This window comes from Diaphorina citri, unplaced genomic scaffold (assembly GCF_000475195.1).
Source record: "Diaphorina citri unplaced genomic scaffold, Diaci psyllid genome assembly version 1.1 scaffold378, whole genome shotgun sequence".
In the NCBI taxonomy this organism is placed as follows: domain Eukaryota; kingdom Metazoa; phylum Arthropoda; class Insecta; order Hemiptera; family Psyllidae; genus Diaphorina; species Diaphorina citri.
This window is the reverse complement of record NW_007377813.1, coordinates 380,132-398,432: the sequence shown is the minus strand read 5'-3', so window position 1 is coordinate 398,432 and position 18,301 is coordinate 380,132. Positions and strand designations below refer to the sequence as shown.

Below are 18,301 nucleotides of genomic sequence, written 5' to 3'. Positions count from 1 at the left end.
ATGAAAATTTAAGCATTTCTATTGAAATCAGCGTGTTTCGAACTTCCTTTATCAGCGAAGAAAAAAAAAAGTGGTTGAGCCCCATTCCAAGTGAAAATTGGAAAGAATGTCAGGTCCACATGTTTTGAGTACCCCACTATTTTGTCTCTCCCAAACATTTCCCATACCCAGTTGAACTAATCTGTTAAGCAGCCAAATTTGTGTGCACTGCAGCATATCCGGTCTTCTGAACCATATTCATGTCCCCTACTCCCTGTATCGAGCATTATTATGTGTTTGTATTAATGAATGGTACTGCTTTGATACTATTTGATGTACTCAATAGTGCGAGTTATGATTGTTGCCAATAGAAATCATTTTCCCGAAAAACAATGAATGAATCTTTTGCCTCTTGCCAGAATAACGAAGTATTGAATCACGATATAGATTGGCCCTCACGCGCTTTACTGTACATTCTTGTACAATGTCAACTGCCCAGATGTTCTTCTTCTGTGTCATCAACATAATAATGAGATAAGACAATAGGAATGTTTGAAAACTAGAGGGAAACTTTGCTAGAATAAATTTTCCTACTGGGGCAAACTTTCTTATTCTTCGAAGATACACCATTTTCAGAACTTTAGTGTGTAGTCAAAAAGTTATTACAAACTAAAAGGTTTTCTTGATCTACTCTATTATAAAGTTTCAACATAGTAATCAAACACCTCTAACATGCTAACGTAAATTATCCATTAGTGATTAGTTTGATAATATACACCCTTTCACTACAAGTAAACGCAATTACTTGATACTCAATTAATCGCATTAATACATGATTCTATTTTGTTTAGCACTAAATCATGTTTATATTGGATGCACAACCGAACAGCATGTATTAAGATGCAACTAATCATATGAGTATCTCAGGCACATAAAAAAGTGACGTGTGACATATAAAACAATGGAATAAATCAAGAACGTGTTCCACGTTAAAACATGTTAAATCTTAAATGTCCACTATCTTCCCCAGCCAAAGTCACAGTGGGTCGCGGTGGTTATCAAAAAGTCCTATTTATAGATTTTCAGAAAATGTTGAACGCAAATCCAATCGTCTTACAATATGCATGACCACCCACAGTTCCTCCAACACTGAAATTAAAAGAGCAAACTTATATGTACAGCGCAGCAATTCCATTACAAAAATTTTATTGTCAAATAAATGCATTTCTAACGAATGACCAATTAGAGGGCATTTTTATTAAAGACATTAAGACTGTCTTTGGTTAATCCTTCGAAAAACTGTTCTTTGATTAGACTTTCATCAATATGATTGATAATTTTATAAATATGATCAAGACTTTTATCAACAATTGCCCTAACACATTTAGCAGCATAGCGACTCAAAAATCAACATAATTATCTAAGTGGGAGGAAAAAAATCGGCGAAAGAAGTCAAAAACTCAAAACGCATGTAAGCATGACCTAATATAAATATCTACATTAAAACAAAATGTTTCTCATGCTAAACAAATTGCTGTTACTTTAAAATTCTTTTGAGTTCACTGAACACAAACTAAACGCAACCACTACCACTTTGAAAAAGAATAAATGGGACAAAATCTTGGTGTTTTTATGATTTATGAGTCCATCTTTAAAGCAAAGATGTGAGTGTTTTCCATACTTGAATGCATTTCTTTCATGTCAAGTTTTGTCCAAAATTTTCTCGAGTATTTTTTAGGAGCTATATTCCTGGATTAAAAATAAGTATTACTGTATACGTATTTATTTTTGAATATCCAGAAAATTTAATTGGAAAAAATTTAGGGGTGTTCTGGGCTTCCGTTCTAGTCGTGTAAAACTCACGTGGTTGATACAAATGTATTATGTGTTGCAAAACTATGTTCTGAAAAAAAAAAAATTTAAGAAATTTATTCCGTGTTCTTAAATATTGTTCAAAGGGAGGAATAAAATCTCGTATGTTCTATAGGCCTAAAAAATTTGTGTCTCGTTTGAAAAATCTCGTAAGGTCCTCGACTCATTCTCATCAGTCCCGAACGCTATTTTCTACATGTGTATAATTTTCACAGTCGCTTTTATAAAAAAAAAAAAAAAAAAAAAAAAAAAAGTTGAAGAAATTTATTCCGTGTTCTTAAATACTATTCAAAGGGAGGAATAAAATCTCGTCTGTTCTATAGGCCTAAAAAATTTGTGTCTCGTTTGAAAAATCTCGTAAGGTCCTCGACTCATTCTCATCAGTCCCGAACGCTATTTTCTACATGTGTATAATTTTCACAGTCGCATATTTTTCATTTTCAATGTCTCCTATTCAAAAAATAAAATAATTTTACTTTTCGAAATGCGCGCTATTTTTGGAACAACAAATTTATCTATTCTAACATGACTCAGTTCATAAAATGTATCATACTCTAAACTTCGTATGTTTATCTAGTATTTCTTTTTAAAACACACAACATGATTTGTATACATTGATAAAGAAAAACGAAGTTAAAGAAAAAATATTTATCTTTCACTTTTTCTGTGGAAAAAATCAAATTCTTTGAAATTTAAGAAGTCCATTTTGTATTTTTCTGGTTTCGATTTTCGCGTTGTTATAACTAAAGTAATATTATTTCTGTGGATTTTTCTCTCGACATGTTGACATATTGTTTTACTTACTACCTATATTGTATTTTGCTTTAAAGTCATAAGCAACAAGTGTTTTTTATGTACTAGATATTGAATTTTAATGTGAATATTATTGTTTTCCACCTTGTTCCACAAAAGTTGTGAAACTTTTTATTTTTTTAAGATCAGCACTCCTAATTGTTAAAGCCTTATTACAATAATATTTTTTATTCTTTGTAATAAGATTTTACAATTATGGGTTTTACAAATATGGCAAAAAATAATGTAAATTTCAAATTAAATTATTAATAATCTCGAATTGAAGAAATTTTGTAAAAATTTTGTTCATTCACGAATGAAATAAATCTATTGTAGGTAAACAAGATTAACTAATGCTCAAATCTTAATAAGAAGTTTGCCATGTGAACATTGCTGTTCAAGTCTAGTCCTACCTGTGCACTTGCTACTTGTGTTTTATTGTCCATTAAGATATCTATACATTAGAACTAGATATTTATATTATTTTCTTTTTCTTTTTCGTATTTCTTTTCTTTTTTCAGTTCATAACTTCTTGGGTGTATTTTCTTCTAAATTTAATAAAAATAAAGTTGATTTCAACCTACGTAGTTATATAATTTTTATACTCAATAAAATGAAATATATTGCATTATAAAAACCCCTTTAAAAATGGTTCAATACTTTAGAACTAAAGTTAACAAAAGACCTAGATAATTTAAATGAAGAAGTTTCGTGTGTAATGTGTGCTATGTCGCCTTGTAACAACATTATAATAGTCAATTATCAGTAGAAATTACACGGGCCCTTGTCGCAAGAAAGTAATTCGTTATGTTCGGATGGCGCTGTTCATGAAAATTTTAATTGAACCCCCGTGTACCTTCACTTGCAGCGGTCATGTTTCACTAACCCTTTTGGATGCTAATGTTCAGAGTTTGAAGCGACGAAAAAATAATTGGCGAGTAGGTAGAAATGATGGCATTCATAAAAAGATTCACGTCACGAGCGTAAAGCGTTATGTGCATTAAAATGACGGTACAAGAAGAGGTACAAGTGTTAAGTATTTCTTGTAATAGGTTAGACATTTTGAAGCATACAGGTGAAGAAGTACTAAATAATTTAAATTTTGTTTTATAATGTTAGTGTGTTTCAAAAGTGACTACATTAACAATAACAATTACGTACACAAGCTTCCTATCACCATGACCAGTGAAAATGTTGATGTTAATCCCCACAAATCTACCAGAAGAATAAGACCTCTCAGAAAGGTAAAACATGACAATCACTATCCAGAACAAGGAACCTCTAGTCACAACGAAAATATTCATTTGACCAATGGATTCGAAAAACATAACTCAAGGAACACGAAACTTGTCAACGAGAATGAAAATTGTGTGGATTCTGAGGTGTTGAAAAATCAGAAACAAAATTTAACCCACTTGGAAAATACAGGTAATGTGAAACCTAATAAAACCGAGAAAGACCGTGCCTTAGACTACAGTCGTCACTTGTTGAATAGAAACTTTCAACTTGAAAAGAATGATTCTGCGAGTGAATTTGTCAAGGCAATTATTTCTGCCGTAGATGACATGAATGATCACAATATTGCTCAAAGAAAAACACATCCAAAGCACGAAGAAAAAGTACATGTTGCTAGAAAGCATGTAAAACATAAACCTTCAGATCAGTGTAAAAGAAAAATCAATGGTCATAAAGATAATAAAAGTCATACAAATCCTGTTCGAAATCAATTAGAAGTCAATGCATCCAGTCATAACAGAAGTGATAATGATACGAATGATCACCACCATAGTAATCATCTTTCTAAAAATGATGAATGTACAAGGAAACCTGAACAAGAAGACGATTTAAAAACTGATGTAGAAAATAAAAAACCTATTACGAATGGAGTGTTAACGACTCCACTATCGAACTTCGTTAATCAAAGACCTGTGCCTTCGCCCAAAACTAACCGAAGATTGCTCAACTCAAAGAGGGTTCTAAATCAAGTACCAGAGAATGAAAGTACCATTGAAAATCAAGCTACTAGTAAGTACAGCTCGTTGATCAGATATCTGAATAATGTACCAGAACATGAGCACCATGAAGAAAAAACAAATCAGGAGGAAGAGTTGAAAGCAAACATCAACAACAATATTTCCTTTGATAATGGTGAACTCCATCCGGACGCAGCCAAGAATCATGGTTTAGAAGTCATCTCGCAAAACAATACACATGAAAATAGTCAAAATTCAAGTGAGAAAAGCAATAGGGAGGATAATCAGGAGGGTGTTGAATCTAAATGGCAACCTGCAGTAACAGATAGACACACAGCAGAAGAGTTGGATACACACAAAACTTCTCAACATGTTCCTCTCATGTTTCAACAAAGACGACGCTCTAGAAATGAAGACTATTGCCGAGTCAGATCATCTGATGGACGACCTCTTACAGCTTCTGAAATGAGGTATTACAGGCGAAGGCCCATCATTAGTCCGGCAGATTCTAGATCTACAAACACCTCCATTGATGAAGACTCGAATAACTCGAGAACGAGACGAAGGAGAGCCGTACAACCTTGGCATCACTTGCAAGCAGATGTCGATTGTGCTCTGCAAAGGCGAATGATTCATAACGCGATACAACAAAAAGCTGCATCTGTACGTATTCCCAAATGTCATTATGTCTTACCAAAATCTCATATTAAATTTGCTCTCCATGACCACGATAACTTTATCCAAATGGCTCGATCATTTTAAGTAGCGTTAATGCTTGAAGAACATGGAATGGAGTGCAAATTGCAAACACCTTTTCTGCGACTTAGGTATCTAGCTGCATCTGTACGTATTCCCAAATGTCATTATGTCTTACCAAAATCTCATATTAAATTTGCTCTCCATGACCACGATAACTTTATCAAAATGGCTCGATCATTTTAAGTAGCGTTAATGCTTGAAGAACATGGAATGGAGTGCAAATTGCAAACACCTTTTCTGCAACTTAGGTATCTACCAGTTTGTGCTATCATAATTGGAAAACTTGTTCTCTAAATCTTACCTTTTATTTGTATCTTATATTATAAAATAATAACATATATTGCCTTCATGGTCCATTAGGAACTTATCATGAGTCTGGTCTTCTTAACCATTCTAACTACTGCTTTTATTTTTGTGCTCTTCCTCTGATTCGAAATTTCTCTAATGATAAGCCTACAAGAGGGAAACTACTATGCGTGCTGTAGTAATCTGTTGACACCTTAAATAAAACATCCTACGTGTACGTAAGAAACCCCTTGTGAATATAATTATATAATTTTCTCATCCTCTGTCACGCCGAAATAAGTACAAAGCCATGTTTTTATCTCGTCTCGAGTTAATTTGTCATCGGGTCTTTTAATTAACTTCTTCCTAAATTTATTTTAATGTATCAAATTTTCTGCTCGGGTTACTGTAGACAACCTAAATTTGTAATTCTGTTGTAAACATTGTGTGATTGAAAATAATTCTACCGTGTTGTTGTTAGGTAATTTGGAACAATTTGAGCAATGTTGAATTTGAGGAAAACTTCCTACCTACTCACGAACATGTTCTGCATAAGTAGGTACTCTCCGTTTTAATAAATATTTATAGACACTTGTTGTTCCTATAGAATTATAGAAGCATTGAATTCGAGGTAAACTTCAGACAATAAAATAGTCTGAGTTTCAGCATCATTGCTGTTTTCTTTCTCTAATATTGAAATATTTTAATATATCAGTGAAAAGGTTTTGAATTGAATGAATGTATTGGGCAATATGTGAAGAGTGCATAAAACATCCTACGTGTACGTAAGAAACCCCTTGTGAATATAATTATATATATATAATTTTCTCATCCTCTGTCACGCCGATATAAGTACAAAGCCATGTTTTTATCTCGTCTCGAGTTAATTTGTCATCGGGTCTTTTAATTAACTTGTTCGTAAATTTATTTTAATGTATCAAATTTTCTGCTCGGGTTACTGTAGACAACCTAAATTTGTAATTCTGATGTAAACATTGTGTGATTGAAAATAATTCTACCGTGTTGTTGTTAGGTGTTAATTTGGAACAATTTTGAGCAATGTTGAATTTGAGAAAAAACTTCCTACCTACTCACGAACATGTTCTGCATAAGTAGGTACTCTCCGTTTCAATAAATATTTATAGACACTTGTTGTTCCTATAGAAGCATTGAATTCGAGTTAAACTGCTATTTTCTTTTTCTAATATTGAAATATTTTAATATATCAGCGAAAAGGTTTTGAATTGAATGAATGTATTGGGCAATATGTGAAGAGTGTTAGAAATATTTTGGCATGATGGTGAATGATCATAAATTTTACTTCTTGGACTCGTTAGGTGGAATAAATGTAGGTAGGCAAAACGTTTTGAAGATTTGTCAAATTCATATTTTTCGTTTATCTTTCTTTTCTCCTTCGAAATGTCAAAGTTGATTGAAGTGTCTGTTTGAAAACGGTTCAAATTTTGAATATAGGTTCCTATGTCTGCACTTTGAGTTTCTTATTACTCGTAGAAACCATCTTTTCTGTGTCAACATGCTATAGTAAATTCATACCCATTTAGCATTATAATGTTGGATGTTGGCTATACGTATCTATTTTATTATGATATGTTGGAGAGTCTGATAAGATTTTTTTATCACCATTTAGCATTATAATGTTGGATGTTGGCTATACGTATCTATTTTATTATGATATGTTGGAGAGTCTGATAAGATTTTTTTATCACTATTATTAAAGTGCGTCAACATGAGAGATAAGTTGCATTCTGCGATGTTTTATGCACTGATACGGTTTTTAAATTATGTATGTCTAATGCTTGACAGTTTTGCCAGAATTGTCAAAAGGTTTATTTATGTCTTCCCCTTGGTCATAGAAGTCTCTGTGTTGAAACATGTGTACACTATCTTGTGAATTGCTCTGCTAGATGGCGACAGTGAATATATTTCTATGCTTAATGTTTTGTCCCATTTTTATTTTATTATTATTTTTTGGTTCATTCACTTTTACTTTGAATTTGTTCTATTTGCCCTTTGTTGTTTCTGGAGTCGCTTGATTCCGAAACTAATGTTAATGTTTTGTCCCATTTTTATTTTATTATTATTTTTTGGTTCATTCACTTTTACTTTGAATTTGTTCTATTTGCCCTTTGTTGTTTCTGTAGTCGCTTGATTCCGAGTTGTTCTCATGGTTTTCCTATTATTTGGATATTTACATTATTTACACATTCTCAGTTCATTCAAATGCTTGAACTTTTGTTTCTATCATATGACTGATTGGTGCTATCTAATAATTATGTCTAATATTCGCATACTTCTGGTATTACAGTGCAGTGTTCTCATGGTTTTCCTATTATTTGGATATTTACATTATTTACACATTCTCAGTTCATTCAAATGCTTGAACTTTTGTTTCTATCATGTGACTGATTGGTGCTATCTAATAATTATGTCTAATATTCGCATACTTCTGGTATTATAGTGCACTCGGTTGCCCAAGTTCCCCATTCTATCACCCAGCCATGTGGTATTCCACTAATTCTTTGTGACCTATTTATTGCTTCCCCAATATAACGCTCGCCAGACTCATGTGTGTGCTGATCATTGTAGGTTATGTAATTATAAACGTTCCTATATACTTACATACTTGTGGCTTAGGTAGGTACTTAATTTTCTATCTCTCTTTTGTTTCGTATATTTGCTTCTCATTTTCGTATTCACTACATTGGACATTATCATTAGGAAAGAGTTCATACTCCCCCTCATGGCATGCTCTGTCCCTCTCTTACTCCGGGCTTCATTTTTCACTCTGTCATGCACACATACCCAACATACCTTTTTAAAAATAATAAAACATTTTTTAAAATATAAAATTTCCGTTTCTATCTCTCCAAGTTGTGTTTGTTTGAATTGAGCTATCACAGACGGTGCTATTCCTAGCTTTATTAATGTCTACATTCAAATTGACAAGTGTTGCATTGATTATTCTCTTGATTTACTATCATAGCTGTGCTGGTATAAAACTAAATCTAACTAAGCGACAACATAGTAACAGCAGTTCGGTATGTTTTGATTAAAGTGTGTGATTTTTTAAATGTTGCCATTTTATTTAGTCCATGTTGAAAATTTGGTACTGCATAATCTTTCTTGAAACCCCTTTTGTAATCCTACTTTCGACATTGTAAATTAATAATGGTTTACCTCAATTAGTGATTTTCCCTCTTCCCCCCCTCCCCCCTTTCAAACGCTTTAACACTACGGACAGAAAGTAAGTCGTTCGCGCTAAAAGCATCTTTTTATAGATTTGTTTACATGTACTCAATTTCCTTTTCTTACCTTTAGTTTAATTAGATCTCTTTTAGTTTTAAAATTTGCTTGTTTTGAAATTAGTTTGCAAGAAAGTTTAATTCTTAAGTGTAGGCATTAAAAAAACTTTCAAGAGCATCTTTTTATAGATTTGTTTACATGTACTCAATTTCCTTTTCTTACCTTTAGTTTAATTAGATCTCTTTTAGTTTTAAAATTTGCGTGTTTTGAAATTAGTTTGCAAGAAAGTTTAATTCTTAAGTGTAGGCATTAAAAAAAACTTTCAGTTAATTGAAACGAAATTATTCACGGTTTGTTTATAGCTGTTTTCCTTTGCTAACTTTTTAATAACCGGGCTTTTGTTTGCGAAAGTGTTATTCATGTTCCTAATGTCGAATTAAGTGTTTTGAATGAGACGTAAATTGTTTTCAATGAATCTGACCTTTTCATACATCAGTCTGTATTGAAAACTACTCTTCTGGTATCTGTCTATGAAATTATTTCCACTTCATAACATCTCACATAATGAGACGAATAATTGTTTTCAATGAATCTGACCTTTTCATACATCAGTCTGTATTGAAAACTACTCTTCTGGTATCTGTCTATGAAGTTATTTCCACTTCATAACATCTCACACGAAGCTTGAATAGACTAACGAATAGCTCATATAGGCTGGTAATTATCAATCAGCTTATCATCAAAGATCACACGCTCTCTGATCGTTGCTAATAGTGTTATGTTATTAAGAACTTCCGCCTTTGGTCTTCTAGTTCCTTTCACATTTGCACTTTACATGAATGGAGCTTGGTTGTAGGTTATTAAGTACTTTTGAGGCGGCTATTCTGTCTGTAGCCAAAACAGCGCCTTCAGCCAAACGTCTCACCTGTTTTTCAATTATTTTCCCCTCAACTTTCCACGTGTTGATAATTTGCTCTGCATTCCTTACTTTTTTTTATTATCATGAAAAATCTTGATTCGTGTTTTTTTATGATAAATTTTTCATCTTATCTGCGTGTTAATGACTTTCCAATGGTACTAACGAATAGCTCATATAGGCTGGTAATTATCAATCAGCTTATCATCAAAGATCACACGCTCTCTGATCGTTGCTAATAGTGTTATATGTTATTGAGAACTTCCGCCTTTGGTCTTCTAGTTCCTTTCACATTTGCACTTTACATGAATGGAGCTTGGTTGTAGGTTATTGAGTACTTTTGAGGCGGGCTATTCTGTCTGTAGCCAAAACAGCGCCTTCAGCCAAACGTCTCACCTGTTTTTCATTATTTTCCCCTCAACTTTCCACGTGTTGAGAGTTTGCTCTGCACTCCTTGCTTTTTTATTACCATGAAAAATCTTTATTCGTGTTTTTTTATGATAAATTTTTCATCTTATCTGCGTGTTAATGACTTTCCAATGGCCTGAGTAATGTGCATACCTAATTATATTTTGGCTTCAGAAGTCATGTTGTACCTCCTACCCGGTAATCTGATGTTGTAATCTTGAATGTACATACACAAAGAAATTGAAATTGAAACTCTGGCAAATCTTCTAAATATGAAGAGTTTGTTTAATTTCCACCGTGAATTGAATATGGTTATTCATACACCCCATTTTGTGTTTTATTATATCCTGTCATGATAATGATTGAAAAAAGTTTTTATATTCAAGCCAATATGACTGCATGATTAATATTATCATAGCTTAAACAATTCAATTCAATAATACCTATGACCTATGGTGCAACAGAATTTGCCAGTTTCATCCAGTTTTGTGTGTGAGTTCATATGTTGTCTCAATTAATGATTGAAAAAAGTTTTTATATTCAAGCCAATATGACTGCATGATTAATATTATCATAGCTTAAACAATTCAATTCAATAATACCTGTGACCTATGGTGCAACAGAATTTGCCAGTTTCATCCAGTTTTGTGTGTGAGTTCATATGTTGTCTCAATCTGACCTTGGTATGAATTGTCGCAATGTTGAACATATTAGCCCTTCTAATAAAAGTAGAAACAACTTCAAGTGATATCAATCAATACACACCTTGTCTCTAATGTGCACGTGATAACTGTAATGTATCTTTGGTAAATTAATAGCTGGTTTATACAAGAGGTACACACCTTGTCTCTAATGTGCACGTGATAACTGTAATGTATCTTTGGTAAATTAATAGCTGGTTTATACAAGAGGTGTCTCAATCTTTATTAGACTACTTAGTACGTATAATTTTGTCATAGTTGGCAATTTACATTATTCTAGTTATAAGAAGCATAAAATACAAATGTTATTCCCATTTTCATTTAACCTCGTCCATAAAACACTCACTCACTCTCACTCATTAGAGTCATTAGTTGAGATTCATTATCTTCGAAGTCAACGAACAAAATGTTGTTTATACCTACAGGAACGCTCTCTATCTGTCATCTGGTGAAGCACAAGCTCACATATCAGTGCTGCTTCTTTGGATTGAAAACATAACTAAAAAAATCTCTAACGCATTTCTACTCACTAGCAACCTCTAGTGTTGAAAACGCTAAGCTTGTAAATGGAACATACCCCTTGAGAAAAAAAATTGTTGAGGTGATATTTGTTTTCCTACAATTTGATGCCAAAATAATTTGGAATGATGTCATTTTCTTTAATACAAGACAAAGTAGCCCCAACACAAGATATCGGACGATAGCCGTTGTTTGAACTACTGCCCGAGTCTCTCTTTTTAACAAGAAAATTTGGCGATTTTTCGACAAGAGATTAGGGAAAATGAAAAATTAAATGAAAATTTAGTTATCAACTTCAGGAGTGGTTAAATCCATCTTGATCAACCATAAGAAGGAAAACGTGTTGGTTACACCTATTTTGAAACATCCTAACAAAATGGCTAATTAGCTCTCGAGATAATCCCTTTTTATGAGATAGTTTTCAATCGAATGGAAACAACCTCCTCTTATTGACATTGGGAGCGATTGCCAAGAGTGCGCGTTCCCCTAGGAGACATAGAACTTTCCATGGAGCCGGGTGCCAAATTTTCATACGACAGATACCGTATTTTGCAATGATTCTCTCTGCATGCGTTACGTTGATGGAATTCTTAGCGTGCTTGTAAATCAACTATTGAATGCTTTTGCCGATTTATTGCTGGGGCTGTCATGTGAATGTTTGCTGTTGGAAAAGTGTTTTGTTCTTTCAATCAAGTTCAATTTCGGTTTCGCGCGCAGTTTTTCATATTTTATTTTTATTTGATGATTGAACTTTTTGTGCTATGCATCTCTGGATGTTTGTTCGCATTGAGATACATTGATGGGAATGAATTGCTCCTCCAATCATGAAAGATCACCGTCATGCAGTGTGGCCACTGAAATTTCTAGGGTACTGTTGACAAATATGCTTTTAGATGAGCCTTTTTAACAATGGATATTTCCTTTTATGGTGTCCAATTAAATTTGACCAAGATTTCTTGGACTGCCATAACATTGACCCTTTTGAAAACCACGTACTATTGAGGGAGGTACTTTTATTTTATTTTAATAAGATCTATGTACATACGTTTGCATTTTCTCTCGATACCTTCATCGAGATCTTTCAGGTGTATTTGTGTAAATGTCACGAGTTACGCGTTCAAAATAATTCAGTAGCGAACGACTTACAATCAATTGAGTTGGTCGGTTTTGCTGACGGATCATCCGTGGCCTATTCGGCTGTTGTGTACCTACGAACCGTCAATAATTCCTCAATACTACCACCACCACCACCTACAACTCGGCCCTGGCATGTCGAGTCAGTACTGCAGCAAAACATGCTGCACCAAGTTACCAATACCAAGCTAAAGCTAAAACCAATGCGTTGGTTTAGACTCTTCCCAAACGTCGATGTGTAAGTTTCGGCTCCCGCTTCCAATACACTAAAAACTTTCATTCAATTCTCCAAAAACCCAGCGGCCTTTCCATACAGGTGTATTTGTGTAAATGTCACGAGTTACGCGTTCAAAATAATTCAGTAGCGCTAGGGGTGATATCCACTGTCGATTGATATGTTGCGTGGTTCTAATTTGAATATAATGCATGTTTGCTCTGTCGATATCTCATATAGGCGAGTTTCCATCTGGCTCCTTATCTCATTGTGTTTGCAAACCATTGCTGATTTTTACAAGTTTTGTACATGTACCTCTTGGTGAGATATCTAACCAAGGGAGGTTTCATAATTGATAAAGAATGGTAGAAGCATGAGTGTTACTTAGAATGTGTTGTACAGAAACTTTTTGTTATACAAATACAATTGATGGTTAGTCCATCGGACTTTTGCTAAAACTGTCCAATTTCGTACCTCTTGGTGAGATATCTAACCAAGGGAGGTTTCATAATTGATAAAGAATGGTAGAAGCATGAGTGTTACTTAGAATGTGTTGTATAGAAACTTTTTGTTATACAAATACAATTGATGGTTAGTCCATCGGACTTTTGCTAAAACTGTCCAATTTTCACGAATACATAAAGATGTCTATCTGTGATGATACGTCATCATTTGCTTTTACTTTGTATAAAACGGACTCTTGATTTTAAATTGTGCAGAAGTGTGACCGATTGTAGTGTTCTTGTTTTGGCTATTGTTCCAATGTTGTCGTCTAATATGGTCCATCAGCCCCTTACCTTGTGCCGTCTGACCGGTATAAACTGATACTTTCCCGGTCTATTATCAAATTGTTTACTCTGAAGTCTGAACACAGTAAATCACAATTCTCTCTCGTTCTCTCCCTCACACGGACAGTCTATTTCTAAAGAGAGAAACACAGAGAGCGAATGAGTTAGAAACGTGTCACGTCAAGTTTTATTTTTAGTTATTATTTCTAAGCTATCTTTTATAACGAGATTGCCCTGTATTTAAGATTTGGCATTCATATCTTCAATTTTGTCGTCGGTGTTTGTGTGACGTCATTGATCGAGAGATTTTGAAAGAAGAAAAGTATCCCTTGGATGTGTTTTGCTGTATTATTTTTTCAAGTGTCCTCGTGTTTTGTGATTCTGTGTAAAAGAGATTTAGGTATTTATTTTTATTGTCACTAAAGAAACGCCTGTATAGAATTCTTATTTAATTGTAAAATAATTATCGCCTTTTTGGCAATTAAAAGTCAATTTTAAACTAAAATATGTAATTTTTGTGAGAATCGCAAAATTATTTAACTTTTCGATCCATTTTTATGTGAAAATATTTGTGCTACCCTTCGTGTAACGGTCAGCTGTGTTTTCAAATGATTTCAGATTGCAATAATTTTAGTGATGCTAGATTAACTAAATAACTCCTCATAAATAAACACAAATGTGTTGAAAATGAAAAGTTGACTTAATTTTAATTATGATTTGAAAATCGTTAAAATTATTATTTTTCTTAAACCTCAGGGATTGATCTGATCTGTGGTTAATTAACAATATATGGCTTTTTGAGGAAAGATGTTCTTGGTGAACCATTTCATTTTGGAGGGAAACCGCTCTTTCATAAAAACAGAACTGTTAAATTTGAAATTATCGTTTCAATTTAATCATTTTCATTTTCAGCACAAAACTTGTGCACTGTGATAGGGATACACGGAAAAGAAAAAAACAAATCACATCGCGTTCTATTTATAATTTGAGATACTTTGAAAATAAATTTCATCTGTCGATTGTTGAATTTATTTCGTGTTCTTGTCGCATATAAATCTCAGGCCACACATCATATGTGTGTAGGTACATTGGACAGTTCAAGTACTAATGACATGTTTCATGTGATCTGATACATGCAAATGCACTTCTATGTCTCGCGTTCTATTTATAATTTGAGATATTTTGAAAATAAATTTCATCTGTCGATTGTTGAATTTATTTCGTGTTATTGTCGCATATAAATCTCAGGCCACACATCATATGTGTGTGTACATTGGACAGTTCAAGTACTAATGACATGTTTCATGTGATCTGATATATGCAAATGCACTTCTATGTCAATCAGCAAAGATCGTTCAGTCCATTAAACCTTTAATAATCTCTAAATAAATACTTCTCACTAAATTTCAGTACACCTCTTTCGCATCCATTGATTGATAAGACCGGAAAGCAGTGATTAAATTAAAAATAAAATGAAAATCTTTTGAATCCACAATTTTTCCCTGACTTGGAACACATCAACTGTTGACACTATTATTAAGTAGAACTAGAACAAGATAAACAGCCAGCCACCACCATGTCCATGTCTTGTGTGATGTCATGACTCATCTGACAGTAACGAACCAGTGATGTGATGTAATGTCTAGTGGTCATCAAGTTAAAGTACCTGCCAAATTTATTTTCTTTAAATAGCTCCACTGAATACAAAAGCAACATGGCTTCAGATACGCCTAGTGCACCAAGGCGACACCGCTATGGTCGCTCATCTACTGTCAGTGTAACTCAACTCTTACAAGATTCCTGTTCTAATCTCATCCATCGTATTGCAACACGAGTACGCGGTCCCTCCCAAACGAACGAACCTCCTCAAACGACGACAGCTACGGTCAACTCAAGTCCAAAGTTTGGTCGCTTCCTAAGCACTAACAACACGGAGAGACAACTGAATCCGCTCTCACATTCAAGTAGTAAAGGTTATTTCAGTGAAAGACACGAGAGAAGATGGCGGACTAATACAGCCCGACTTAAACTGCCAGAGGAAAGTGCCTCTTCCAGCTGTTCTAACTTGAATAACTCCCTGCATAACATCAGCAGCCTGGGAGTCACCCGCTCTAGACTAGAAGACAAATATTCCAACATTCTAGAGAAATATGACTCGCCACGATACCGATCTCAAAAAGAAACGCCATCTGACTCTAATCGAATCATACGCAAAAAGAGTCTTTGTGATAAGTATGGTAGTGATCTTGCCCCTCCGAGTACAAGTGGTGTCTCTCGCCTATCTACAACCCGGGAGAAAACCAGGGACAAAACTCCATATGCCGGGGATCACTTGAGACGAAGTATACACCGACCTAGCTCAAGCAGAGTCAGACAAAAGTCTGGTCTCTTCTCTACATACAGCTCAACCAACTCTGCCTCCACTCATAGTCACCTGGATACCCTAGCCAATGATGAGAATGTAGCGAATAATAATATTCCATCCAGTAGTAGACTGCAACCAAGCCTTTCCCGTACCTCACTGTCTACGTTCAAACCCTTGGATCAACCTGAAAATAAAATGTACAATGTGAGACCTTGGAAACCTGGCAAGAGTGAAGCGAAAACTGTGACACCCACCAAACAATTGGATAGCAAGTTGAGCTTATGCAAGAAAACCTCGACGGCTTTAGACAACATTGATTTACTGGATCCAGTAGTAAGTGAACGAGAAGCAAAACGGAAAGAAATACAAAGTCTCATCATGAAGTATGCTGCCGTGGATGATGAGACTGAAGAACAATGTGAACCGACTCCATCTGCCATTACCAAGTGTCAGCAGAAGTTTCTCTAGAATGTTGGAATATTTGTCTTCTAGTCTAGAGCGGGTGACTCCCAGGCTGCTGATGTTATGCAGGGAGTTATTCAAGTTAGAACAGCTGGAAGAGGCACTTTCCTCTGGCAGTTTAAGTCGGGCTGTATTAGTCCGCCATCTTCTCTCGTGTCTTTCACTGAAATAACCTTTACTACTTGAATGTGAGAGTGGATTCAGTTGTCTCTCCGTGTTGTTAGTGCTTAGGAAGCGACCAAACTTTGGACTCGAGTTGACCGTAGCTGTCGTCGTTTGAGGAGGTTCGTTCGTTTGGGAGGGACCGCGTACTCGTGTTGCAATACGATGGATGAGATTAGAACAGGAATCTTGTAAGAGTTGAGTTACACTGACAGTAGATGAGCGACCATAGCGGTGTCGCCTTGGTGCACTAGGCGTATCTGAAGCCATGTTGCTTTTGTATTCAGTGGAGCTATTTAAAGAAAATAAATTTGGCAGGTACTTTAACTTGATGACCACTAGACATTACATCACATCACTGGTTCGTTACTGTCAGATGAGTCATGACATCACACAAGACATGGACATGGTGGTGGCTGGCTGTTTATCTTGTTCTAGTTCTACTTAATAATAGTGTCAACAGTTGATGTGTTCCAAGTCAGGGAAAAATTGTGGATTCAAAAGATTTTCATTTTATTTTTAATTTAATCACTGCTTTCCGGTCTTATCAATCAATGGATGCGAAAGAGGTGTACTGAAATTTAGTGAGAAGTATTTATTTAGAGATTATTAAAGGTTTAATGGACTGAACGATCTTTGCTGATTGACATAGAAGTGCATTTGCATATATCAGATCACATGAAACATGTCATTAGTACTTGAACTGTCCAATGTACACACACATATGATGTGTGGCCTGAGATTTATATGCGACAATAACACGAAATAAATTCAACAATCGACAGATGAAATTTATTTTCAAAATATCTCAAATTATAAATAGAACGCGATGTGATTTGTTTTTTTCTTTTTCGTGTGTCCCTATCACAGTGCACAAGTTTTGTGCTGAAAATGAAAATGATTAAATTGTAACGATAATTTCAAATTTAACAGTTTCCGTTCTGTTTTTATGAAAGAGTGGTTTCCCTCCAAAATGAAATGGTTCACCAAGAACATCTTTCCTCAAAAAGCCATATATTGTCAATTAACCACAGATCAGATCTCAATCCCTGAGGTTTAAGAAATAATTTTAACGATTTTCAAATCATAATTAAAATTAAGTCAACTGATTTAATTTAAAATGAGTGATGAATTGGAATTTTGATGTTTGAGAATGAAATTGCCATTGTATCAAGATTTCCTACACTCCAGTTCTTACCCATCCCTCACCTCAGTATAGCTTGTCTTCTAAAATTTCACCCTCAATACTCTACCGTATTACCGGTGGTAATTGATTATCGGGTCAAACTTGATAACGGAAATTAAAATACCACGTGGGTATCATATACGTATTCTCTTTTTACTCTGTCCGTATATTTTCTGCGTCTTTTTTCTTTACTAATGCACAATCCGCCAATTATAATCTGGTTTCCTATCACCCAGGGCAGCAGAAGTATTCATCCATACTAGCTGCTACATCTCCTTCATTTGTAAGTTCAGATACTCCTGTCTTGTACTATTGTTCGTCCCTTAGTAAAGTTTTCTTTAAGATAGGAGGCTTCGATTGATTCAGGTGTCACATGTATGTATGACTGTCATTCTTATGAGGTTTTGAAATTTATAACCATGCAGTAGAGATACAGCAGAAGTATTCATCCATACTAGCTGCTACATCTCCTTCATTTGTAAGTTCAGATACTCCTGTCTTGTACTATTGTTCGTCCCTTAC

General features: G+C 34.5%; 1 protein-coding gene across 3 annotated transcripts in view; it reads left to right on the top strand.

The window, feature by feature from the left end:
- The first annotated feature begins 2,870 nt into the window (after positions 1-2,870).
- Positions 2,871-18,301, top strand: part of LOC103522754 (probable serine/threonine-protein kinase dyrk2) — a 43,625-nt gene continuing 28,194 nt past the window's right edge. Inside the window, exons 1-3 of one of the 3 annotated variants that reach the window (XM_017443656.2) lie at positions 14,060-14,195; positions 15,015-16,417; positions 18,016-18,062. In XM_017443656.2, coding sequence (XP_017299145.1) covers positions 15,319-16,417; positions 18,016-18,062 — 1,146 coding nt within the window. In that variant the 5' untranslated portion in view covers positions 14,060-14,195; positions 15,015-15,318. Of the gene's footprint in view, positions 3,333-3,733; positions 5,280-14,059; positions 14,196-15,014; positions 16,418-18,015; positions 18,063-18,301 lie in introns of those variants that run through there. The other 2 variants (XM_026822872.1, XM_026822871.1) reach the window with 2 other exon arrangements.